The 24,854-nt window shown below is 53.9% G+C and overlaps 1 protein-coding gene across 1 annotated transcript; it reads right to left on the reverse strand.

Annotated features, from left to right (window-relative positions):
- Window positions 1-660: 660 nt before the first annotated feature.
- Window positions 661-23,884, reverse strand: LOC127190949 (receptor-type tyrosine-protein phosphatase V-like). Its single transcript, XM_051148207.1, is given in 35 exon segments — window positions 661-801; window positions 2,810-2,869; window positions 3,097-3,232; window positions 3,464-3,627; window positions 3,741-3,857; window positions 3,968-4,096; window positions 4,201-4,277; window positions 4,368-4,446; window positions 4,525-4,612; window positions 4,767-4,834; window positions 5,138-5,273; window positions 5,399-5,559; window positions 6,070-6,192; window positions 6,766-6,900; window positions 8,073-8,149; window positions 8,259-8,349; window positions 8,480-8,573; window positions 10,503-10,550; window positions 10,648-10,774; window positions 12,394-12,461; window positions 12,750-12,960; window positions 13,203-13,343; window positions 13,604-13,885; window positions 14,446-14,712; window positions 14,895-15,158; window positions 16,861-17,133; window positions 18,518-18,793; window positions 18,888-19,133; window positions 19,230-19,484; window positions 20,386-20,649; window positions 20,846-21,115; window positions 21,292-21,564; window positions 21,747-21,795; window positions 22,185-22,253; window positions 23,771-23,884. Coding segments are annotated over 34 exon segments (5,247 nt in total). The 5' UTR covers window positions 22,242-22,253; window positions 23,771-23,884.
- Between the last annotated feature and the right edge of the window lie 970 nt (window positions 23,885-24,854).

The following is a 24,854-nucleotide window of genomic DNA, read 5'->3' on the forward strand; positions in this document are numbered from 1 at the left end:
ACTTTGGGAACAGCCACGGGACTCTCAGGGGACCAGAGAAGGCCATTAGGAAAAGATTCCAGAGTTCCACAGACACCAGCCCCACTACCAGATTTTAGGCTGAAATGTAGAGAGACCCGAGAGAAAGAGATATTCAAGGTCACATGGCTGACGGGAATAGCCTCAGAGCTAGCGCTCAGATGGGTCCTCGGCACCCATGCTGACCGGGGAAGGAAGGCGGTCTTGGGCTAGGAGGGGTTTCTGGCAGGTTAGCAGTAAGAACGACGAGGGACCCCTCATTAAGGAGCCACGTCCTGACACCAAAGAAACTGTCGTGGATTCCACCAGATGCCCAGGCCATGGAAATGAACTCATATAGTCCGTCAGATTTGAGGTCTACAGATTACCCCATCCCGGATCTCAGGACCCAGGACAGTTGAGGGGCTGCCCTCTGTGCAACTGGTTGCACAGAGCTTGCCAGCAAGTCGGTGCCCTGGCGCCCACCTGGAGGCTCAGTGCTGCAGATGCAGCTCAGTCATAATCCATCCCAGGACCTTGGAGAGCATGGGCAATGGCTAAAACTGGAGTCAAGTCCCTGCTCTCTCTAGGGCCACAGAGAGCTAGCAGTGGGTCCTTCATCCGGTCTCCAGATCTTTCTCTTAGCTAAGCCCTAGAGTAGAACTAGACGAGGCTGGGAGCCTTTGGACTCCCAGTGATCTGCACCAGAGACATGCGGACATAAGAGGCAGTCAACACACCCTCCACCCTTACTTCTATACCCCAAACGCTCTCACCAATCCCTCTCCGCTCTTTGTGGACACTCTGGGGATGGAATGGAGAGAGCTTCACAATCAGACCAAGGAGCCAGAAGAACTCTGCTTCCAGGGCGCCAGTTGAGCCCATGACAGAAGATGAGGCTGCGGGAAGATCACAGCATGGGCCTCCACAGCCATACAGACCTGCAAAAAGAAGTCCCCTCTGCCTTCCGCCTCACCTGTCCTTTGCCTTCACCTTGGCTCTGCTAACTCTCTCTCTCTCTCTCTCTCTCTCTCTCTCTCTCTCTCTCTCTCTCTCTCTCTCTCTCTCCCCCCCCCCTCCCCTCCCGCTGCTTGTTTCAGGACTCCAACCAAGGTTGGAAAACTACACTTAGCCCCCGTTCCATCTCTGGAGCAGCCTTCTGAAGTGGGCTTGGGTGGCTCAGAGCTGAGTTTCTGTCCTACCCATGGGAGGTTCATTCAAGGGCTAACTCCTTAGATTCCTGAGAAATGCAGTGCTGAAGACAACGTTGATATTCAGTCCTTACAGGGGAGCACCAAACCCCAATCTCACGTTGGGAAGGCTTCCAGCTAGCAGAAAGGTCCACTTAAAAAAAAAAAAAAATCATGGGCTGGAGGTTAAGAGCACCAGCTGTTCTTCCAGAGGTCCTGAGCTCAATTCCAGCAACCACGTGGTAACTCACAACCATCTGTAATGAGATCTGGTGCCCTCTTGTGGCAGGTAGGCATAGATGCAGGCAGAACATTGTATACATACTAAATAAATAAATCTTAAAAAAACAAATCACACTGGGCACGGTGGTACACACCTATAACCCCAGCACTTGGGGAAGCAGAGGCAGGTGGATCTCTGAGTTGAAGGCCACCCTGGTCTACAAAGTGAGTCCAGGAGACAGCCAAGGCTACACAGAGGAACTCTGCCTTAAAAAAAAAAAAAAAAAAAAAAAAAAACACACACACACACCTTGTGTATGGGTAATGTGGGCACATTTGCTATGGCATATGACACAAGTCTGGAGGCAGAGGCCAATTTGTGGGAGTCGGTTCTCCTCTTCCACACACGGGCTCTGAGACCAGGTTATCATGTTTGGCACCAAGCACTCTTGCCCACGTTTTTGTAATTTAGTTTTTATGCTTTTGTTCCTTAAGTCAGGGTCTCCGGTAGCCCAGGCTGGCCTCAAACTTTGTTATGTAGCTGAGGATGACCTTGAATTCCAGTCCTTTTGTTTTCACATCCTGAGTGCTGGGGCTACCGTCCTAGGCGACCATGCACGGTTTGTGTGGCACGGGGGCTCAAAGCCAGGATACCGTGCATACTGGACAGGAATTCTACAAACTGACTACCTTCCAAGGCCCACAAAGCTTTTGTGCCCCTTCTCCACCCAGGTCAGAGAAGGACCCTCTCAGAACAACCTGACCAACCCTTTGCACAGGGCTAAGAATCAAGTTGACCAATGAGAACCCTGGCCACGCCCCTATGGGCGTGTCCTATATATAATAGAGGAAGAACGCGAAGAGATCAGGGAAACCTGGCAGGTCCAGCCAGAGTCCTAGTTTCTTACTTAAAGGTCACAGTGTGGCTCTAACATCTCCATGCTAGCAAGGAGCCTGCCCCTGAAGTCTGGTAGATAGCCAAGGGGGTGGGGTGGCAGAAGACGAAGAGCAGAAAACTAGGTAATTCCTACACATTTGGGGTTGCAAACAGTGAGTAAATGGGACGCAGATCTGGGGTTCAGCACCTCAGGATGCTAGGGGTAGAAAGGCTGAACTGCGAATACACTGGGAAAGCAGAAGGTCTGAGGACAGGGAACACCGGGGAAAAGGCAAGAGCATGCCAGATACAGGTCAGCTAGACCCAGGCCCCAGCTGCCATCCCTGCCTCCAGCTGAAGACTAGAGAAACAAAACACAACCGTGAGTGTGACCATGGATCTTTATTCTCTGGCTCTGCCTTGTCACAGCAGGAGTCCTGCTGGATCTGCTCTCCCGGGGAAGCCAGGCCTTGGTGGATTTGCCGGAACAGGATACCTAGCAGGGCAGAGGCCACTGGACAACTCAGGGCAGCCCATCTAGCAGTGCACTGTTCAGACAGTTGTAGAGGTAGATATACTGCTCCTGGGGGGGGAGGGGGAGACACAGACAAGATACCTCACCTGCTTGCCCAAACCTGACAAAGGCTCTCAGGAGTCTCCAACCCCTACTCCATCTGGGCAGAGTATGGTGGTTCACAGCGCCACCTCGTGGTGGCCTAAATGGCGTAACCTAACAATCATCTGTAGCTGGACCAGAACCTGCCTGACTTTATCCCTCTCACAGCAAGCCCATTCCTGTTTGCCTCTCACCAGCGTTGGGGTCATGAGGCCACAGGCCTGCGACTGCTTCAGGGCCACACTGAAGACGTCCACGGTGCACTCAGTCCCTGCTTGTTGCAACAGCTGTTCCATGGCCAAGAATGTGCCCAGCTGGTGTGTGCCCTTGCTGTAATTGACCCAGAGTTAGACATGGGGCCTCTGGGGATGGGGCCGTGTCCAGGGATGTGGGGAAACCAAATTTAGTTCTAAGGACTGGGAAAGAACGCGAGGTACTTGATTAATCGGTCAGGCTAGAGCCCTACCAAATCCCTGGAGATGGAGCAGCGAAGATGGCAGCCTTGGGAGACTCCCCTTTGACCCATAACCCAAGTTAACATATGGCATCTGTCGACAGCACCTGGAATGGCTGAGCAGGGTCCCTGGCTTCTTGCTCTCGCCCTGGGAGCAGCACTGGCCCACAGCATCCAGGAAAGGCAGTAAGGTGGTTGCTGGGAGCTCACACCCAGACTCCCAGCATGGAAACTGCAGGCGCTGAACCTGCCTTTCAGTTCCGCTCTCCCCCTGGAACAAGAGCAAGATCAACACCGGTGGCAGGGATGGTGACAGAGGGACGCCACCATGGGGATCTCGTTATCACAGCCCTCCACGCAATATCCTGTGGTCTCAACACCTACATGTATGACTCTGAAGAGGGTACAAGGCCAGCCAGCTGTGTTGCTCTCGGCTACTCTGTGCACCGTCACCCTATCTGTGACAACAGGTTGCGTCTCCATTGGCCAGATGTCTTGCGGCTAGGACCAAATCAGGACTCTCGGTCAGCTTCCAAAGTCTCAGCCACATATTCCTCCCTTCCCTGTCCCGCCCCTGGAGACCACACATCCTGTCCCTTCACTCCCCTCACCTTCTCCTTGGTATCAGGCAGGCCCAGGGAAACCAGCACACGGGCGCCATGCTCCCACACCAGTTCCCAGAGCTCCTTTGGTCCGGCAGAGCCAGTCAGCACCACATGGTCGCGACCAGACGGCCCACCCTGCAGAGCACAGCTTGTTGGCTTCCAGGGATGATGGTGTCACCTGACCATCCAACTGTACTAGTTAGCCCCTCCCCCCGGGGCCCACGGCCCCAGCCACTCACAGGGAAAAGCCAGGCTTCCAGCATGTTATCAGCAGGGCTCTCCTCCACCAGGGTTAGCTGCACCTGAGGGTGATCACCTGGGGGGACGAAGATGTGGGTGAGGCTGCCAGGCGACTCCAGTACCCATGTCCTCCACCCTACCCAACATTGTATCCAGTGAGACTCACACGAGACAATGCTGTTCTGATTGTAGCCAGGAGGGGGCAGCAGAGAGCCAGTCTCATGCTTGATGGCTTGCTTCAGGAGCTGGGAAAGAGAGACTTGGTGAGATTGGACAGGGAAAACTGTGCTCCATGGTCACTCGCTCCTTGGCCCCAAGTGTACCTTGTACTCCTTCAAGAAACCAGCATTGGCATTGGCTGCCCTTTTGGCACAAGCTTGTGCAAAATTCATCACAGAGATGGGGCCGGAGCTGTAGGAGAGAGAAAAGAGGAATGACTTGGTGGTCCAGCCCTCTGGTGGTCCAGTCCTGTCAGCGGGATCTGGGCACCGGATCCCGGAGCCTAGTGGGAAGGCACCGCGACACCAGTGTCCACCTGCCTGGACCTGAGGGGTAGCTGACTTACTCTGAGGCGTCAGAGGGGCCTTCCAGAATCTTGTTCAGCAGGCAGCTGTGCAGGAAGATGTACTGACTCTGCAGGGAGAGGGTACTAGTCTGCTAAGTGGCTTTGGTTGGGGAGGGCAGATGGTCCTGGCCCCCAACCCACCAGGCAGGAATATGGCAAGTGAGACTGCAGAGCCTTTAGGGAACTTTCCCTGAGTTGTCCACAATATCCAGGGTGTCGGGGGGGGGGGTGGGACAGTCCCTTCTCTCCTTTTAGAGAGAGAATCTTCTGCATGCCCTCGGGAACTTGTTTCCATGCTCCCCTGGGGGTCCATCTACCCTCCTCCACTCCTTTGGGTCTAAGCTGCCCAGCCCGGTGCGTGGGGCCCTCACCGGGGTCTGGATCATGAGGGGCCGGTGCAGCCGAAGCATGTACACAGTGTTAAACACGTCAACCGCCTGCTCTTCCTCTAGTTGTTGCAGTAGCCTCAAGAGGGCCACGAAAGTGCCAGTCCGGCCCACGCCCGCACTGTAGGGGACAGCCCCCAAACAGCTAAGTACAGGAGGGACAGGGCTCCTAGAAAGCCAGAGCCCTTCCCGGACTCAAGGTCAGGTGGGGTGCCCACCCCTACCCCTACCCCCACCCATCCTTACCTGCAATGCACCAAGATGGGTCCCTTGCCCTGAGTGGCCTGCACCTGCTCCCGTACCAGTTTCACAAAAGCAAGCAGGGAGCTAGGAGCCTCGGGGACGCTGTGATCTGGCCACGTGGTAAACTGAAGCTGCTTCACCCGCCGCTGTCTTTGCTGGGCACCCTGAGGATGGTGCAGAAGGGCTGTGCTCATTTTCTTAACCCTGGGGCCTCTCTGGGGTTACCCGGGAACATCCCTCACCAACTCTTCAAGGGCAGAGGTCTTCAAACTGATGGTCACTGATATGGGACCCATGTCCTTGCCACGGCGTGGACCTTTGACCCTCCTCTAGTCTCCTGGCTTATCTCTACCTCCGAAAGACAGCCAGGCAGAGAGGCCATTCTAATCTCTGGCTTTCCTGCTCTAAACCTTCACAGCCTGGGGTAACCATAAGGGCGTGGCCGGGGATCTCTGAGCTGAGCACAGGGCAGCAGAACTTGCTCTTTCTATGCGTCAGTGTGACCTTGGCTCGGTCTTTGGCCTTCGCTGTGTCTTTTGAGCCCTTCCCCACATGCTATCCTGCCCCATGGCTGAGAGCGCATGGCCCTCATCAGGAAACAGGCCATGTGGGGCAGGAGAGGAGCGTCTCAGCCTTAGCGTCCTTGCCACCAGCCCTGTTCCCTGGGCACCCACATGCTGCAGCTGGAAATCCCTCTTGGTCCACTCGTCCTCGGACTCCTCAGCCAGGAGGTGGATGGTGATGTGGCCATGGGTGACAGGTGTGAAGCTGGCTGGCCAGTAGTGCTCACATAGCACCTAGGGTCAGGGAGGTAGGGAGAAACAGCACAGTGTCACATCAAGCCTTGTCGGTGCTGTCCCATACTGTATCCAGGCACAAGCAGCCCCACCCATCTTTTTTGGTTCCTGCCACTCTAATAAAATTCTGCTCTTTGCCTCCATCCAGCTCTGGGGCCATCTCTTCCAGAATCCCCTGGGGGGGGGGGCTATTTTAGAAAACTAGATGGCCTCCATTTAGGAAGAATCTGCCTTTTCCTCATTGCTTCAACGGGAAGACACACTCAGCCACCTCTGTTTGCTCTAGACCAGCCTTGCACATGCACAGCACAGAAGAGGTGGCCGTGGGCTTACAGAGAATGAGGTTTCTATGCCCCTGCACTGCTAGAGTAAGTGACCACGAGGAAGTGAATCAAGCCAGAAATTCACAAGCCCTATCTTTCCCCCTGCTTCATCATCCTAGGTGATCCTGAGAACTCCCTACCAACTCCCAGGTCCTGTTCTTGCCCCCACCCAAGACGGAGAGAAGGGGTATTCCTGCATGGTGGACATATGCCACCTGGTGGTCGTTCTGTGAAACTGCAGGGCACTCACCCGCCCGTTCTCCATGCCCACAGTCAGCATGATGATGACGTGGACTTGCTGCTCCCACACCAGCCTCCAGAAGTCTTCTAGCGTCTTTTTGAGAGGCCCCTGGGTAGCAATGAACTCCTGTGGGTGGCTGTAGCCCTAAAGTGTGAGGTTCAGAGGTATGTTATCTGGCAGTGTCTTGGCCACCTGGGCCCATCAAACACTCAGCAATGGGTATAATCACACGTATGACCCACAGGAAGAGTGATCATGGAGGGTGACCCATGTCCCACTTGGAAAGTGTAAAAAAATGCCTAAAAATACAAGATCCCAACATGCTAAGAACAGTCTACCCAGCCACCCTCCTCACTGACTCCAGAGAGATTGCCTAGCTTTCCCATGTGCTGGAATTACAGGTGTCTGCCATTATGCCTAGCTCTAGAGCAACCTTCCTAAAGCCAAGCTCTGCGTGTGTGTGAATGTGTGTGTGTGTGTGTGTGTGTGTGTGTGTGTGTGTGTGTGTGTGTGTGTGTGTGTGTACACGCATGCTGAAGTTGTCCATGGCTGCCACTGCCGGGCAGACGGAATCAGAGCCTTCAGGCTTGTTCCATCAAAGTTATCCTTCATCCAATCCAAACCCACCTCTCACCATTTGACACTCCATTCTACATTCCACTGGACACACACACACACACACACACACACACACACACACACACACACACACACACACACTACATCCTGGCCTGGCTGTTTTCTCCATGCTTCTACCCAGGATGCCCTTCTCTCCTTTGATCTCTTACCAAAATCCCACCTATCCTTCAAGAGATCAAATCCATCCTCCTCTAAAGTCTTTTTTGATTACTCAAGTGTACCAAATTTTCCTTCATGCACCTGAGTACTAGGCTTGTTCCTCTGTCCTAGCACCTGTCACACTAGGAAAATTCTCTCTCTCTCTCTCTCTGTTTCTCTCTGTCTCTCTCTCTCTCTCTCTCTCTCTCTCTCTCTCTCTCTCTCTCTCCCTCTCTCTCCCTCTCTCTCCCTGCTCTGTCTCCCTTTCCCTCCCTGCCCCTTTCTATCTCCTCTCCCCCCCATACACACACACCCACATACACCATGGGCTCTGCAGATATATATATATATATGGTTAAGCCAGCCTTGCCTCCTGGGGGCCCGGTATAGAGCCTGGCACACAGTGGGCCTCCCAAAACACTTGCCAGATGACCCTAAAGAAACAGGTGATACTCCTGGACAATGACGTCAGCTAGCACAGGACCATGTCCTGCAGAACCCCAACAGGAACGCCCCCCAGGCCCAGAGGTAGCCGTTACCGGGATGAAGTTGGCATTGATGTAGTCAGAATGAGGTTCCCCTGCCAGCTGGGTCAGCCTGACCCTGGAGTGGTCATCTGCAGAAAGTAGATGATACATATTCGGAAGCAGGACACATGGCCCTTCCTTAGGGCCAAGCTCTAACCCGTTGCCCGTTCTTCCCTCCAACTCCTGGCATTTACTCACAGGGCAGCACGTGTGGGTACCGGTTCTTGGTGGTGTTGGCAGGATGCTCAGCCTCTAGTCTGGGCTGCTCTCTGCCCACCTCCTTCAGCTCCTATGAAGTTACAGAGGCAGACCCATCTCACCCATAGCAGGCGTGAGGATGAGGCAAAGAGGCAGGGCCAGTGCAGCCCAGATGTGTCCTGGTCCTCCCTCCTCGGAGCCCAGGAAGGCACAGGACTTACCTCAAATTCCTGAAAGAAAGCCTGGTGTGCATGTGCACTCTTGGCCTCATAGCTCTGCCGGAAGCTATGGACAGGGATGGGCCGATGGGTCCGCCTGGCAGAAGAGGAAGGGAATAGACCCCAGATTTGGGTGTGCAGAGCCTTGCTCTGCCCTGCAGGGAGACAGGTGCAAAGCTAGCTGCACAATGTGGCCACAGGGAAGGCAGGCACTGGACATGCAGACCCTGGGATGCCCCGCCCTCCCTGTGTAGAACAGAAAGTTTCTCTAGGACCCGGCAGGCCCACAAAGCCACGGTTGATCAAATGAAAGAGGGGACCGGTGAGGGACACAGGCCAGAGGCAGGAAGTGGATGTATATGTATTGCCCGGGCTTTTGGATACAGTGGATGGTTTGTTTGTTTGGGGGTTTCTTCCATATTGGGGTCAAACCAAGGGCCTGCACATGGTAGGCAAATACTTTATCGCTGAATTATAGCCCAGCCTATGTGGGGTCAATTCAACAGGAAGTCACTATAAGGAAAAGAGATCTGGCCTGATTCAATCCATGCAGTTTCTCCAGCTTTCACTTCATCTTTTACAGTGTATTTTAAATTCCTACCACTTTGCCTTTTCTAACATATTTTCAACAAACTGCGTCTTTTTTTTTTTTTTTTTTTTTTAAGTCCACATGGCTTATCAGAAAGCTAGTGGGCAAGAACTGGAAAAGGGGAGTGGGGCACTTTAATATATGTCCCACCTTGGCTCAGATATGGCTCCTGAATTGTAGCTAAACATTATTCTGGATGTTGCTATGAAGATGTTGTTATCATTAAGAATGAGATGCCACAAAACCGATCTGATATGAAGGGATATTTATCTGGGGAAGGGAAGGGGACAGGAGTTAGGGCCTGAGTGGGTCATGAGGGGAGAGGGACAGAGACAGAGAGACAGTGGGAGAGAGAGAAAGGGAAAGGGGACGCCTCTTAGAGAGAGTGCGAGAGAGACAGGTGAGAGAAATAAGGTGGCAGTTTGCGCTTTTATATATCGGGTGCCTCAGGTACACACCTGGTGGCGGGCTGCGGATGATGATGTCAGAGGTTGCTAAGCAACCTGGAGGCCGATCAGATCGGCTAGCAGGCTAGCAGCTTGGCTTGTGAACTAACAGTTTGTGGGTGAGATTAACACTTAACTTATCTAACAGACTTTTTTATTTTTCTTTAAATCAAATTAACCTTTTGCCTCCCCCAACTCCCTGCCCCCAAGACAGGGACTCTCTGTGTAGCCCTGATGTCCTGGAACTTGGTCTGTAGACCTGGTTGGCCTCAAACTCGGATATCTGACTGCCTCTGCCTCTGAGAGCTGGGATTATAGTCACCACCACCTCCCAGCTTTTTTTTTTTTTTCCATGTATGAATGTGTGGCCACATGAAGCTGAGATCAGGTGTCACTCTTAGTCGCTCTCCACCTTATTCAGTCTCCAATAAATCTAGAATGATTCACTTTGGCTATTCTAGCAAGCAAACTTGCTCCTCAGACCCTATTACCTGTACTAACAGGGGGCACTGCTACAGGTGGGCCGCCATAACCACCAAATCTCCAGCCCTCGATCTTGCGTAGCAAATGCTTTACCCATCTCTCCAGCCCTCTTTGGCCCTTCGAAAGTAATAGCAGTACGGATCACATAGAGGATGCTCCCTAAGGTGAGCATCACATGTCCAATCCATTAAAAGCCTTAATACAACCAAGACTGACCTGTCCCCACTAAGAGGAATTCTGCCAGCACATCCCTCAGACCCTTCACTGGATCTCTGGCCTGCTACCTCATCAGATGCCCACTCTGAAGGCCTTGACTTCTACAGTGGGCTTGAACAGGAGGAGAAAGGAGAAGAGCTGAAAGAAGAGAGGCAGTGGTTGAAAAGCCTGAGGAGAGCTGGGGGGATAGCTAGCGGAGTCTATTGCAATGCCAGAGAGCCTCTCGCACACTGTGCTGTAGGGCCGCGCTGCCACAGCCCCATCCTCGGGAAGCACGTTTCACCGCACTCACCTCAGGTTGTAAGGCATCATCTCATGGGAAAAGCCGTCCTTCTCTGGCCTGTGACAGCGGAGAGGCGAATGGGAGGCAAGCTAGGGTCACAAACCGACCAACCAGTCCCACAGGGCTTCCCAGTCCCATCCTTCCTCCTCCTCACCTTGGTCCCTTCAGGCGCCACCAGCACAGCAAGCAGAGCACCGCACACACAATGAGGAGGCAGCCGGCCGCAGTCCCCACCATAACTGTCAGGGGCACTGCCACCAGTGAGGCGCTGGCCTGGGGCTCTGGGGAAGACAAGACAAGATGGGACACAGGAAATCTACAGCTGAGCCCGCAGGCCATGCCAGTCTCTCCTGCGCCTGGGCCTTCTAGGTCTGTGGGCACAACCCCCTTTGGCTTTGCACATCAGATATTCTACACATCATATATTTACGTTATGATTTATGACAGTATCAAACTTACAGTTATGAAGTAGCAATGAAAATAATTGTACAGTTGAGGGGTGTCACTTCAACACTGGGGAACTGTATTAGAGGAACCACTACAGCAGCAGGAAGGTTCTGAGAATACAGTGGTATCTCTCCAAGCTCCCAAATGTCCCAGATACCAAACAGAGCCCAGAAATATTTGTTTGGGGTTGGGGCTTGGTGAGGGCAGACAGACAGACAGACAGCTTTCCTCCTAGTGCTGGTCACACCCCCACAGGCCCTGCTTTCCTCCCCAACACCTTCAAGAGGAACGGGGTTGAAGGCGTGGCCCTCTCTCCCTTCTAGAACTGTGCCAGCTGCTGGAATGACCGGCAGCCACATGGGGTGCTTGAGCACCCACAGCGTAGCTAGGCTAATTTAAGATCTGTGTGACACTGAGAATACATGAGAGGCCGAAGGCTCAGGAAAAAAAGAAAAGAAAAGAAAAATCTCAGTAGTTTTCATTTGTTTGGTTTTTGCTTTGCTTTTCCTGACAGTCTCAAGTATTCCAGGATGACTTCCAACCAAATATTTGAAGACGGCCTTGAACTTCTGATTCTCCAGCTTCCACCCTGCAAGTGCTGGGATTACTATGTGGCCCACGGGCCCCCATCTATTGAGTGCTAGGGATCCAAGGTAGGCAAGCATCCTACCCCTAGACTCTCAATCACTTTTTAATTCTGATTTTGTTTTGGTTTGGCTTTTCGAGACAGGGTTTCTCTATGTAGCCTTGGCTGTCCTGGACTCACTTTGTAGACCAGGCTGGCCTCGAACTCACAGAGATCCTCCTGCCTCTGCCTCCTGAGTGCTGGGATTATTGGTGTGTCACCACGCCCAGCTGTGTTCCTTCTTTCTATTGTGTTTGCTCTGATTGTTGTTTGTTTGTTTGTTTGTTTGTTTGCTGGGACAGGATCTCACTATAAAGCCCTGGCTGGCCTGGAACTAGGCAGACCAAGGTGAGCTTAGAGATTTGCCTGCTTCTGCCTCCTGAGGGGATGGGAGACCTGGGATTAAAGGCATATGTCACTACACCCAGGCACCTCTTTCATTTTAGTTTCCAATGTACCTACTAGGAAACTCTAAGTTATATATACTGTCCGGCTGCATTGGAGTCTCCCCTAACACTCATTCAGAGCAAAGCTGTTCTTGAACACAGTGGGGCTGGGAGTAGCCAGCCACAGAGAGTGGTGCAGGAAAGTGCCAGGGGCTGTGCACAGTAGCAACCCCCTCAGGATCTCTCTGCCTCTCTCATGCTTGCTCAGAGCCCCCCATCACAGGTCTGAAGTCTAGAGATGTCATTGAGATCGTGGTACCCAACACACTGCCAAGCACAAGTTCAGTCCCTCCCACCTCTGAATGCAGTGGCGCCTCCCAAGAGAGATGTCAGCACTTCTCCCTCTCCAGTGTCTGTCAGGAGGAAGAGGCACCTGGCCTACCTGAGAAGGCCGAGAAGGAGACGATGGTTTCCGGAAGGCTGAGCCTACCAAAGGCTGCGATACTGAACCTGGGACACAGAAACAGCACTTTATCCTGGGAAGGAAACCCTTGCCGAGCACAGCAACGCTACTTTCCTTCTTGTCCTATTTCCAGGTTGGACAGTCTGCCCCCTAGCACCCTAAGAGGGACCACCTCTGACTTCTTTCCCTTTTCTCTGGCTTGATCTGGGAGCATATAGGAACCTGGAGAGCCTTGAATCTCCTGAGGGTCCCAAAAGAACCCATACCCCACTTCTTTTTAACAAAGTGGAGTTTAGAATAAACTCCCTGCCCTCCCTGCGGCCCTTAGCCCTTACCTATACTGGAAACCTGGCTTGAGATGCCCATTGCATATCTCCTGGGTGTGGCCACAGTCCTCTGTACCCATGGGCACCGTCCAGGATCTTGGCACAGTCCAAGGCCCTGGGTAGAAGGGGTTTGGGAACAGGACAGCCAGGTACGAGTCATGTCCTCTGTAGTAATGGTCATACCATGTGTGGTTAATGGCTTCCTGGGAAGGCCGGGCCACTGAGGAAGAATGGATAAGAGACAGAGCAAGGTGAGCAGTAGGTCAGTCTGAAGGCTCCCCGATTTCTCTAGTATGTACCCCCACTCACAATCCAACACCAGCCTTATCCTCAATAACCGTCAAGCCCCTTCCTGTTATAGACCGGCCCTAGCTTTTCATCCAGTCTCCCCCCTAGACGGCCCTCGCCTGCCCATGCCTGCCCAGCCATGCTCTCCCCGACCCTTCCAAGCCCAGAACTCACATGACATGTTGATGGTGGCGACTACGCCATACCACTGGATCTGCCCGTCATCTTTCCCAAACATGCCACGTGTGACCGTCACACCCATCCCTGTCCCCAGCTCCAGCTTGGGGGCCTCAGCTAGCTCTGGGGGGTGCCAAACTAGAGACAGAGAAGGAGAAACGAAGACCTTGACCCAGCACTAACAATCAGCCTTCCGGGCCATGCCTTCCTATACAAATGGCTAGTGACCAATTAAGTAAGGCCTGGGAGGGCTCTTGGGTTAGGGTGCTCCCAAATACAAGCCAGGGGTCTGAGGATGGGGCTGGGGCTGGGGCTGTGGGCAAGGAGAGCGCCAGGCAGCCAGGCTCAGCAGAGGAACAGCCTTGAGAGACAGACAGGAAACGGTGGGAACTGCCTACCCTCGGCGGAAGTAGTGCACACCAGGGTGACTGCCCGGCTCCACAGCCTATTCCTTCCCAGCACAGTGAGGCTGAGGCGGTAAGAAGTGGCGGGCATCAAGCCGGGCAGCAGGAGAGCATCCTCCGAGGTGTTGACCTGGAAGACAAACCGAGCACTCCCTCCTACCACCAGCTGCTCTACCACCACCAGACATGCACCCACATCTCCAGCAGGCATCGTCCAGTTCAGGGTCAGGTGGGTGGCCTCAGGCTGGCACAGCACATCTTCCACAGGGCCAGGCTCTGAGGGAGCAAAAAGCTTACATTGTGTAGGCGTCAATATTCTCTAAGAGGGTCCCATTGGTCCAGGGACTCTTAAAACCAGGGGGCACAGAGGGGCTGACATTTATGCCCATGGATGGGACACCAGCCTCACGGAGAGACAGCTTGTCTTTTGGGGCATCATTGCCTATCGGGAGAGGCATCAGAGGCATAAACCAGGCCAGGGGTGGGCAAGACATCTGCCTGGGAGGAGAGGGCAACTCAGAGTGGAAGGGCAAAGCCTCTGAGGCATACCAGCTTCTCTTAAGATACCCACAGGTTTCTTGGTGTTGTTTTGTTTTGGTTTGGTTTGGTTTGGTTTGGTTTTGGAGGGGTGGTTTGGTTTAGATTTTGTTTTTTCAAGACAGGGTTTCTCTGTGTAGCCTTGCTGTCCTGGACTCACTTTGTAGACCAGGCTGGCCTTGAACTCGCAGCGATCCACCTGTCTCTGCCTCCCAAGTGCTGGGATTAAAAGCGTGCACCACCACTCCCAACAATCACCCACAGGTCTTAAGGGAACCTAAGATAGATAGGAAACCTACCCACAGGCAGCACCACGGGATGAGTGGAGGCCTGGAGCGGCCCCGCCCGACACTTCACAGTCATCAAGATGGTATGCCCTGGTGTCAGATCTTTTAACACGAGGTGAGCTTGGCCTACTGACAGGGGTTGCTCCCTTGAGAGGTGTCCAGCATCTGAGAGTTGGGCATGGCATGTCCCCTTCCCCAAGGGACCGCTGGGCCAGGCCAGGTTAACCACAGCACTGCCTGCCTGCATTGACACGAGCAACTCATTGGGTATGAGTGGGTCTGTGGAGAGAAGGTAGCAGGTCAGCCAGGCCCCTGGCCCTAGGCCTGAGAATGCCTCACACAGTGTTGGGGCTGGCTGACCTCGTTCAAGGCCTTTGGTGGGGAGTTGAGAAGTGGGACTCAAAGTAGAGCTAATGTGTCCAGGGGTCTCCTCCCTCGATGCCTTTTCACACCCTACTCACGTGTCCAGGCAGAAACCCTGGCCGCTGTGGCGTAAAGAGGCCCAGCCCAGGAGATGACTTCCACCTCGTACTTAGTGCCAGGAGTCAAGCCTGAAAAGCTTGCATTGTCTGCCTCGGGTCCCATGATGCTGGTGGCTTCCCGGGTACCCTCCAGGTATAGGGACACTTGGTAACGGTCCCGGCCCCCAGGAGCATGGACCCACGATACTCGGAGCTGGGTAGGAGCTTCATTAGTCACGTTTATTAATGTGGGAGCTGAGGGGGCTGCAGAGAAAACAAGTGGAAGGGCACAGATAAAGATGAAATCATCTAAATTAAATCCCCCCCCTCCAAAAAAAGAATTATCCCTGCTCCTTCCATCCTCGGCCCCAGAGCCTGAGTCCAGTGTAGTTCCGGGCAGTAGGTAAAGCCTCCGACTAGACTCTGAAAACAGACCTACTATGTATCCTAGGCAACGGGGAACAATCTCAAAGTTTATTGCTCATTCTGGCCCTGTTGCCTCCCTCTGGAAGTCAAAGCTAAGCTTAGCATCCTAGGAGGGATGGGTGGTTCTCCCCAGGCCCCACAGCCAAAGAGGTTGAAAACCCATGTCAGCAGATGGTTATCTGGGGCCTAGGCACTGCCTCATCCACCTTCAAAGCCTGGGATCTGGAGTCTTACAATCTTGGTCTAGCACACAGTCACTAGTAACACCTCTCTTTACAGATAGGGAAACTAAGGCTAGGGGAGAGCAAAGACTTGTTCTCAGAGCCAAGCCTCAGCTAGAAGCCGGGTTCCCTGGCTTTTAGGCCAGACTTCTTCCTAGTTTCCCCAGATGTCTGAGGTCTCACAATCCTTGGGGGAAGTCTAGTACCCCAGAGGAAAGATGAAAGCCCAAAGGGAAGGCACAGGTAGGTGTGGAGAGTCCCCATGATGGAGAAAGTTGTGCTGGGAAGGTCCCACCCACTCATCTGGCCCCCAACAGCTCTGCAGGCTAAACAAGCCCAAGAAATGAGATGGGTGTGAAAGGGGGTTTCCAAACCCAAATCTGCAGGCCCTGGGACTCTTTATGGGGTGTTTGCCATATACTCTGTACCTCTGTATTTCTGCGTCGTCGTTCCCTCCCCCCACCCCCGCTATGCGGAGTTGGGGGTTGGCTGTGGCAGGGAGCCTCTATTCTGTTCACACTGCCTGGACAAAAATCCCAACTTTGCTTGTAAGGCTAAGAAAAAGTTCCCTTCTCGCCTTGTGCCCCAGTTCCCGCACCTCTGAATCGTGGTGACCCCAGTGTCAAGCTCCTAATGTTGTCACAGCGAGTACATGAGAGAACATGGGTAGGACCATATGCAAGGAGCCTCATGAGTACTGTGATTATTGTTATTAAGGAGTCACAGCCCAGGCCAGGCTACAGAGCTGGGCAGCTCAAGAATCGGTGTGGTGGCCTGGAGAGACGGCTCAGAGGTTAAGAACGTTGCCTGCTCTTCCAAAAGGTCCTGAGTTCAATTCCCAGCAACCACACGGTGGCTCACAACCATCTATACTGAGATCTGGTGCCCTCTTCTGGAGGGCAGGGGCACATGCAGGTAAAATACTGTATACTTAATAAATAAAAAAAAGAAAGAAAGAAACATTTTAGCCAGGCAGTGGTAGCGCCCACATTTAATCCCAGCACTCCGGGAGGCAGAGGCAGGAGGATCGCTGTGAGTTCGAGGCCAGCCTGGTCTACAAAGTGAGTCCAGGATAGCCAAGGCTACACAGAGAAACCCTGTCTCGAAAAACCAAAAAAAAAAAAAAAAAAAAAAAAAAAAATCAGTGTGGCACTGTGCAAGAGCACAAACATAGACATCCCTAGAGGGGCCCGTGAGGAGCTTCCTGGTGCCTCAGGCCTGGAGACAGACCCCACGAACGGCCTAGCTTCCTACTCACAGGCTCAGAGTCCCTGGGATCCCACAGGGCCGGGGAAGGAGAGTGAGGGTGGGGCACTCACGTGTCCAGCCTGTGGCATTGGCACTGCTGCTTTCTTCCGACCCCCACAGGGTAGACAGCTGTACCTGGAACTCAGAGCCTGCAGCCAGCTGGGCCCAGGAGAAGTTCTGGGCCTCCCGGGGTAGGACCTCCTCTCTCTCCAGTGCCAGGGGCCTCAGCCTGTATAGCCGGAACTGAAAGCCATCCCTGCCACCTGGTGGGTGGCTCCAGGAAGCCCTCAGTGCTGCAGGCTGCCTGGCAAAGCCCAGAGTCAGGTTGGTGGGAGGAGCGGGGCCTTGGAGGACAGGAAGAGATAGGACAACACGAATTCACCCTCATCAAACAAGATCCAAGGCTCCCAGTGTCCCAACTTCCAGGAGGCTCTGAGTTTGTTGTCTTGATTTCCCGGGAAAACCTCTTGCAGTGATGGGGCCCAAAGCCTACCCCTTGCACCCATGCCTGGCTCTTGCCCGGCTCCCTAAGCACATGTCTGCTTCACTTACACTATAGCCAGCTCAGGGGCCTGCCTCTCACTCCTCAGGGCCCCACGCTGCAATCATTCACTGGTGGGTTTAATATGCTGTCTGTCAACACGCCTCTCGACTGGGGGCGTTGGCCAGCTTAGGCACGCCATCCACCCTGCCCAGCCACACAGGTTTCTTTTTCAGTTCATCCCCCTGTTGCTCCTCTAGGAACCCTGTTCTGACTCCCTAAGCAGGTGTCCCTTCTATAAATCCGAAAAGATCTAGTCAAGTCACAGCCTAGTCCTGACATTCAGCCATTTTAACCTATAAGAAAACAGGTTTTTTTGGTATTTAGGGGGTTTTTTGTTTGTTTGTTTAGTTTTGTTTTGTGTTTTTTGTTTGGTTGGTTTTGGTTTGGTTTGATTTGATTCTTTCTTTCTTTCTTTTTTTTTTTTAAGATTTATTTATTATTATGTATACAGTGCCCTGCCTGTATGTGTGCCTGTACACCAGAAGAGGGCACCAGACCTTATTATAGATGCTTGTGAGCCACCATGTGCTTGCTGGGAGTTGAACTCAAGACCTCTGGAAGAGCAGCCAGTGTTCTTAACTGCTGAGCCATCTCTCCAGCCCTGATTTGTTTTTTTCAAGACAGGGTTTCTCTGTGTAGCCCTGGCTGTCCTGGACTCCCTTTGCAGAACAGGCTGGCCTAGAACTCACAGGGATCCACCTGCCTCTGCCTCCCAAGCACAGGGATTAAAGGCGTGCACTACATTGCCCAGCTAAGAAAACAGTTTTTGTGTGATTCAAATTAATACATCATGCATATTCCTACTAATACTTTTGTATTTATTATAATATGATGTATGAAACCATTACATCATTGGCATATGAACCATGTTTGTCAGTCTTCCTTTCTGGCCTTGTTCATAATCTTTAGCCTTAGCACTTAACCTCATTCCTAAAAAATTGAGAGGCATTAAATATATATTCATAAGAAGGATGAATAAAAGGATAGAGGAATATATGGATGGGTGGATGGATGACGGAGCACATTGATGGGTAGGTATGGCTAGCCAACCATGAGACAGGAAGTAGCCTGGGGCTTGATTCGGGAATGGCCTCCATTTTTCGCCTTGGAGAAGAGCAAGGTAAAGGATACAAGGCCACTTGCACTGCCCTCGGCAGCCTCCAGGGGGCAGGGCAGGAACTCACGTGTGCAGCTGTGGATCTTCCGGGCGGTAGAGCTGTGCGTCCCAGCCCAGGCCCATGCTGACAAAGTGTAGCAGGAGCCAGGTACCAGAGACTTCAGAGTCAGCCTGGATATGTCAGGGCCCAAGTCAACAAGGCCTCCAGGTGACCCCTGGCTGCCATCCTGATGCCAGGTGACCTTATAACCTTCAAGTTGCCCTGGTGCCTGAGTCCAAACAATAGTCAGGTCAGATGGGCTGCTCCTGTGGATGACCTCCAGTGTCTGCGGTGGCAGGGGACCTGAAGAGGGGGCAATTGGGCAAGGAGCCCTGTGATCCCTTCTACCCACCTCCGCTAGGCCCAGGCCCGAAGGACTTCAAATGCTGGCACTCACTTGTGTAGCCTGTGAGGCTCTGAGTGATGTCTCCCATGGATGAGGCAATGTCCACCCGGTAGTAGGCTCCGGGTACCAAGCCACAGAAAGTGACATGAGTAGCACCAGAGGGCACAGAAATGTTTCCGAGGAGGCCTAGGGCACCATCAGTATAGAGCAGTGCCCGCCTCCCAGGCTGCTTAGTAGCTTCCAGTCCGTCTAGCCATAGTCTAGCACCAGGACCGTCCCTGGGAAGAGCAGCAGATTCTGAAGGAGAAGCTGAGGAGAGGGGGCCAGAAAGTGAGGACACTGGTATTCCCCTACACAGGCTCCCAGCCTGATCCCCACTCCAGCCAGACTCACCACCCAGCCAGGAACTGGCCTGCACCCAGGCATCATAAGGTCCAGCTATAACCTTCAGCTCCAAAGTGTACTGGCCAGGAGGCAGGGGCCCTGGGAATACAGCATTGCATTCTTCAGGGCCCAGGATGGTAGTATCCTCCACTGGCCCACTTAACTTCAGTACGTAGCTGTCCCGGGCTCCCAGCCCTGCCTTCCAGCTTGCCCAGAGCTCGTTACGCAAAGGAGTCAGCACCAGGCCAGATGGGGAGGAGGGATCTGAGGAAACAGGTAAATACAGAAGGTAAGAAAACTCATTCTGTGCACTAACCACTACACATACCTGCCAGCCTCATGTTTGGGTATTAGCAGCTTCCTTTTCCTTTTGTTTTTGTTTTTCGAGACAGGGTGTCTCTGTGAAATAGCCTTGACTGCCCTGGTCACTCGTAGAACAGGCTGGCCTCGAACTCACAGAGATCAGCCTGCCTCTGCCTCCGGAGTGCTGGGATTACAGGCGTGCACCACCACACCTGCCTAACAGCTTCATTTTTCATACTCCCAATGACTGCCAAGCCCCGGAAGCTACCAACTGACCCTGGGCAACTCAACAGTAACAGACACAAGAGCTCATCAAGTGCTCACAGCTGTGCCTGCCAGCCTGGCCTGGGGGATTCCACACACAGCACCTCCCACAACACTAAGCCTAACTAAAACACAGAAAAGGTAAGCAGCTTGCCCAGAGACACACTGCCAACAGGTAGCAAAAACTGTTAACCACCACACAGCTGTTTCTCAGAGTGAAAACATGGTATCATGGTGGCAGAGACAGGTACCCAGCCTAAGTTCAGAGTCAGCCACATGTATACACAGTATGATTTGGGCTCTCTCTGTACCTCTGTGCTTGTAGCAACACAGGAGAGTAAGACCTTTATCAGGCTCTTTGGGGATCCAGGAAAGCCATACCCAGAAAGTGGCTGGCTCAGAGCCTATCTGGAGAGGGTTCAATGGATCTTAACCATTATTAGCACTGCCGTTTCCTCGGGCAGTTGCCAATCACAAGTCATCCAGAGGGGCACACCCTTCCAGGCCTTGGGGGGGTTGGGAGGGGGGAGCCCTGTTCTTCACACTACTCAGCCAGAGGAAAATGGAGGAGCCTCTGTTGTGTCCCCTAAGCACTCACAGGTCCACTCGGTGGCATTGGGCCCCACAACCTGATGGGGCCCAGCAGCAGCACAGAGCTTCAGTTTATAAGGTGTGCCTGGAGACAGGCGGAGGAAGGTGTGGTTTGAGGCCCCTCGTCTGAGAACTACAGTCAGGTTGGTGCCCTCTAGAAGGTCTATGAGCATCAGGTGAAACCAGGCAGCCCCTTCAGAGCTGTTCCAGGAGGCTTGCAGGCTGCTGGTATCCAAGGCACGTAGTACTAGGCGATCTGGAGTCACAGGCTCTGCAGGAAACATGAACAGAGCAGAGGCAGCCTTGAGGAAGGACTCGGGAGCAAGATGCTGGCACCAGTTGTAGCATGAGGGATCCCAGAAACCTAGCTACGCTGGAACACATTGCCTACACATTGAAGACTCAACATCGTTCTCACGTTCCCGTTCTAGCTGCTACCTGGGTCCCTGGCCAGCCACCCGCCTTACCTGTCCATTGGTGGATGCTGGTCTTCGCTTGGAGACTGCCAGCCCAGGTGATAACCTGCAAGACATACTGACTACCTGGCAAGAGGTTGCCAAAATTGTAAGACAGGATGCCGGGGGACACAGAGACGTTACATGCCAGAGCTTGGGATTCCAGGTGGTAGAGGAGAAGTTGGTAGCTGTCTTGTTCCCCATGGGCGTCACTCCATGAGGCTTCCAGGCTGGCTGGGCTCCCAGAGCTATGCAGTTGCAGTCCACGGACCGCTGACGGGGCTGTGCCAAACGTCAAGAGAAGCACCAGGGTCTGTGCAAAGGGCTCACCATCCTGGGAGGCACCCCCTCTTGGTTTCTCTGAACCCTACTACCAGTCCTCTAGAGCAGCTGTCATCTCCTGCCCCAACCCCAAGTAAGACCACCACCACCACCCCCTCAGCCTTCTGGCTTCATACCAGTCTGGGCAGTGAGGTTAACCGTGACATTCTGCCAACAGGGTCTTAGAACAGTCAGTTCCAGCTGGTAGCGACTCCCTGGCACCAGGCCGCGGAACTCAAAGCTGGACTCATTTGTGTGAGCCCGGAACTCTTGCCCTTGTGGAGTGCCTGAGGTGTTCAAGCTCCTGAGGCAGAGGGCATAGTCGAATCCACCTGGCTCTGCAGCTAGCCAGCTCAGAAACAGGCTGGTAGGTCCTCCTTGGCTGCTGATGTTCACACTCAGGAGTGAGCCTTGGGGGACAGGGGTGCATGCATTCAGTCACCTTGTACCCCTTCTGCCCTGAAAAAGGAAAGCAAGACCCAGGACGGAGGGCAAGGGGGAGGCAGAGTCCGGTGGATAAATTAGCCCGATGACCCGCCCACCGCCCACATCCAGAGTCCTCCCCACCCCCTCTCTCTCTAAAGACACCTACCTCCACCCTCCCTGTCTGGGCTCCCTTCCAGAGATGGACACACATCTTCCTGTAGGAAGGACAGCAATAGGGGAAGCAGATGTGCAGAAGCCTCTGCAGCCCAGGCCTCTGGGAAAGCTCATGGAGTGAGGATCCAGACCAGAAAGAAAAATTCTCTCTGTGTCTGCCCCCCACACCCCCACCCCTGCCACACACAACTGAAGAGGCCTTTCCCGAAAGTGCACCACCATACAGCCAGCGGGCAGTAGCCAGCAGCTGACAAGGCTGAAGCAATCTGTCGTCCCGCTTCTGTGCTGGCCTGGGTTGGAAAGGAAGCAGTTTCCCTCTACCATAATGCGGACCAGCTGTGGAGCCCCACAGTGAGGTAGGAAGCCTAGACATGCCCCAGAGAACAGGTCCACCCACCCCACCCCACCCCACCCCCCATGCCCACCTCACCTCTGCCAAAAGGCCCTGGAGCCAGAGGAGGGCAGCGGACAGAGTCAAGAGCCTCATCGAGGATGGAGTCTGCAGAGTCAAAATTGGGAGGCAGAGGCGGGGCTAGACCCCCTCACCCTCCCCTGCCCTGATGGCTGGCTGGCAGGCAGGCAAGGCTGGAAAGGGGGGAGTATCAGATAGGTGACAGGCAGCAGATCCTGACCCCCAACTCTGGCCTGGTCTGGCCAAGGCTACGAAGTGGAGGAAAGACAGACAGCATCTGGCCCTAAGGGAACGGCAGCTCTCGGGTGGTCCACGAGCCCACCTCTTTCCTCTACTTCTCTCACCTCCGCTCGCTGCCAGCAGTCAGCTCTCTGGGAAGGAGAACCGCCCTGTGCTCTTGTGGAAGACTGAGAGGAGGGGTGGCCTTGCAAACGAACACACAGAACTGAAGCGCCTGACTCCCCCACACGCTGTCCCTGGAAGAGGGCTTGGTGTCCATTGGTCCCCTCCCCTGTGCCTTCCTGATAGATAGTGTTTCCAGGGGTGAGGTTTCAAGGCAGGCACGAGGGGAGGTGTGTGTCCTGAATACGTGAGGTGGGTGAGCCAGCTGTGTGTCGCCCCTCTTGCCTAACCTGCTCCAGCAGTCAGAGGCACAGAAGCCCATCATGTGGGTCTAGAGCTTGCCTGGCTCCTGGAACCCATCTCTCACATCCCTCACTGCCCAGATGAAGAAGCTGACATCCACAAAGTCCAGCCTCAAGTCCCATGCATGTGAGGAAAGGAGCTGGACTTGAACCCGTAAATTCTGACTCCAATGAACAGAGAAGGCAAAAGGTGTTCCCATCCCCAGTTCAAGTCCTCTGTGCTGGGAAGCAGCTGGGAGTGATTGACATTCCTGGGGGGTTTCTCCTCTCTCCTTATTTCTTCTCCTTCGGTCAGCAGGGGCCAGCCTGCCCTCTCCCAGCCCTTCCAGTGACCCAGCTGGGGTCTGGCCAACAACCTAAGAGTTCAGGCTCGCCAGGGGCCCACCTGGTGCAGCTCGCCCAGGTGCTCTTGCGCCAGACTCAGCCGTGGGAAGGGAGGGAGCAGAGTCAGGGCCTCTGAGGCCTGGGAAGGAAGCCCAGAACTCAGCTAGCTCAGGAAGAGAGTGGGAGGCTGTACAGACAGACAGACAGACAGACAGACAGACAGACATACATACATACATAGACTCTGAACACCCAGGCAGACTCCTCCTAGTCTGCTTCAGCAAGGAGCTCAGGCCTGCATCAGAAACCCGCCTGGCCTGCCTCCTCCCTCTGCCTGGCACCAGGGGCTGCTGCCTACCCCACCCCCTCCACAGCTCTGTCCAGCCCCAAACCTCAGAGCCGCCCACCCCACCAGCCTGGATGGGGTCCTGGAAACTTAGTACTGCAGACTCATCAGTTTTTCCAGGCTATGTGCGTGTGTGAGTATGTGTGTGTGTACATGTGCATACATGGCACTTCTGAAAGACACAGGGAGGCGGGCCAGCAACAGAGAAAGCATGAGGAAGGGGGGGGTGCAGTCTCAGTCTGGCCAAGATGTAGAGGAAATACCCTAACCTGGTCCTTCACCAACCCTACCTCACCTGGGGACACTTCACTCTGTTTCTTCTAGCAGAGTCTCTGTGAGCAGCCAGGATGGGTCGAGAGAGAGGAAAGCATCTTTTACCTCAGATTCTGAGCAGAGGAGACATAGAGTGCACGCCTGTGGGTAAAGGGTTGGGGTCCTACAAAAGAGAGGCCTGTAGGGACCGAGCACGCTTCATAACCAGTCCTATAGACCCAGCCTTGAAGAGGCCCTGCTACCAGCCTCATCCTGTTAAAGCAGCCTTAGGGGTGGGAGATAGGCTCAGAAGAGAGTAAGGAAGAAACCCCTGCCCCACCCCTCACCCCCCCCCCCCAGGCCAAGATTCTCTATTTAGCAAAAATGTAATTTTTCTTTCCCCAGCAGCCACCCCCACAGACAAACCCACATCCCCTGCCTAGAAAACCCCGTGGTCTTGAAGCCTACCTTCTCAGTGTGGAGTGAGCCTGGTCAGGAGAGAGAGGAAGACAGAGGGCTGGGCCTGGCATCCCAACTTCCAAGTGCGAACTAGCCTGCTCCCTCCCGGCAGCTGCTGTAGGCTGCTCTTCCGGCTCCTCCTCTGCTCTCCCACAGCCAGAAGCCAGGCCTTGGGCATCCCCCACACCAAAGCAAGATAATTACCAGGCAGAAGAGAACAAGTCGGCCCCCTCTCCCTCCCACAAACTGGGGAAGGTCACCAGGAAAGGGGGAAGGTCCAGCTTCTACTAAGCAGGCTGAGAGAAGTCAGCACGGAAGCTGGAGGGGGCAGGCAGCAACGTGCTGTGTGTTGGGGGCACTAACAGTATGCGTAAGCCTGTATCAAGGACATAAAGGGGCCATTGTGTGACAGGTGTCCATCCCTCTTGCCCTGGCCTTGGCAGAAAGGGAGAGAATCTCCTTCAGCTGGAAGTCACTCTGCCAGGACAGTGAGTTTGGCACCAGGCATAGAGGAGGGCAGTTAGTTTCCTGACACGCTGGGAAAGCTAGCCATAGTTCCCCTGTGCTGTGTTGGTCCTCTCCGCCAGCGATGAGTGGTGTGGGAAAGTCCTAACATCTGTAGGCATTGAAAAGGTAGCAGGAGGAATACTGGGGCAGGGAGGG

This window comes from Acomys russatus, chromosome 6 (assembly GCF_903995435.1).
Source record: "Acomys russatus chromosome 6, mAcoRus1.1, whole genome shotgun sequence".
NCBI classification, from domain to species: Eukaryota; Metazoa; Chordata; class Mammalia; order Rodentia; family Muridae; genus Acomys; species Acomys russatus.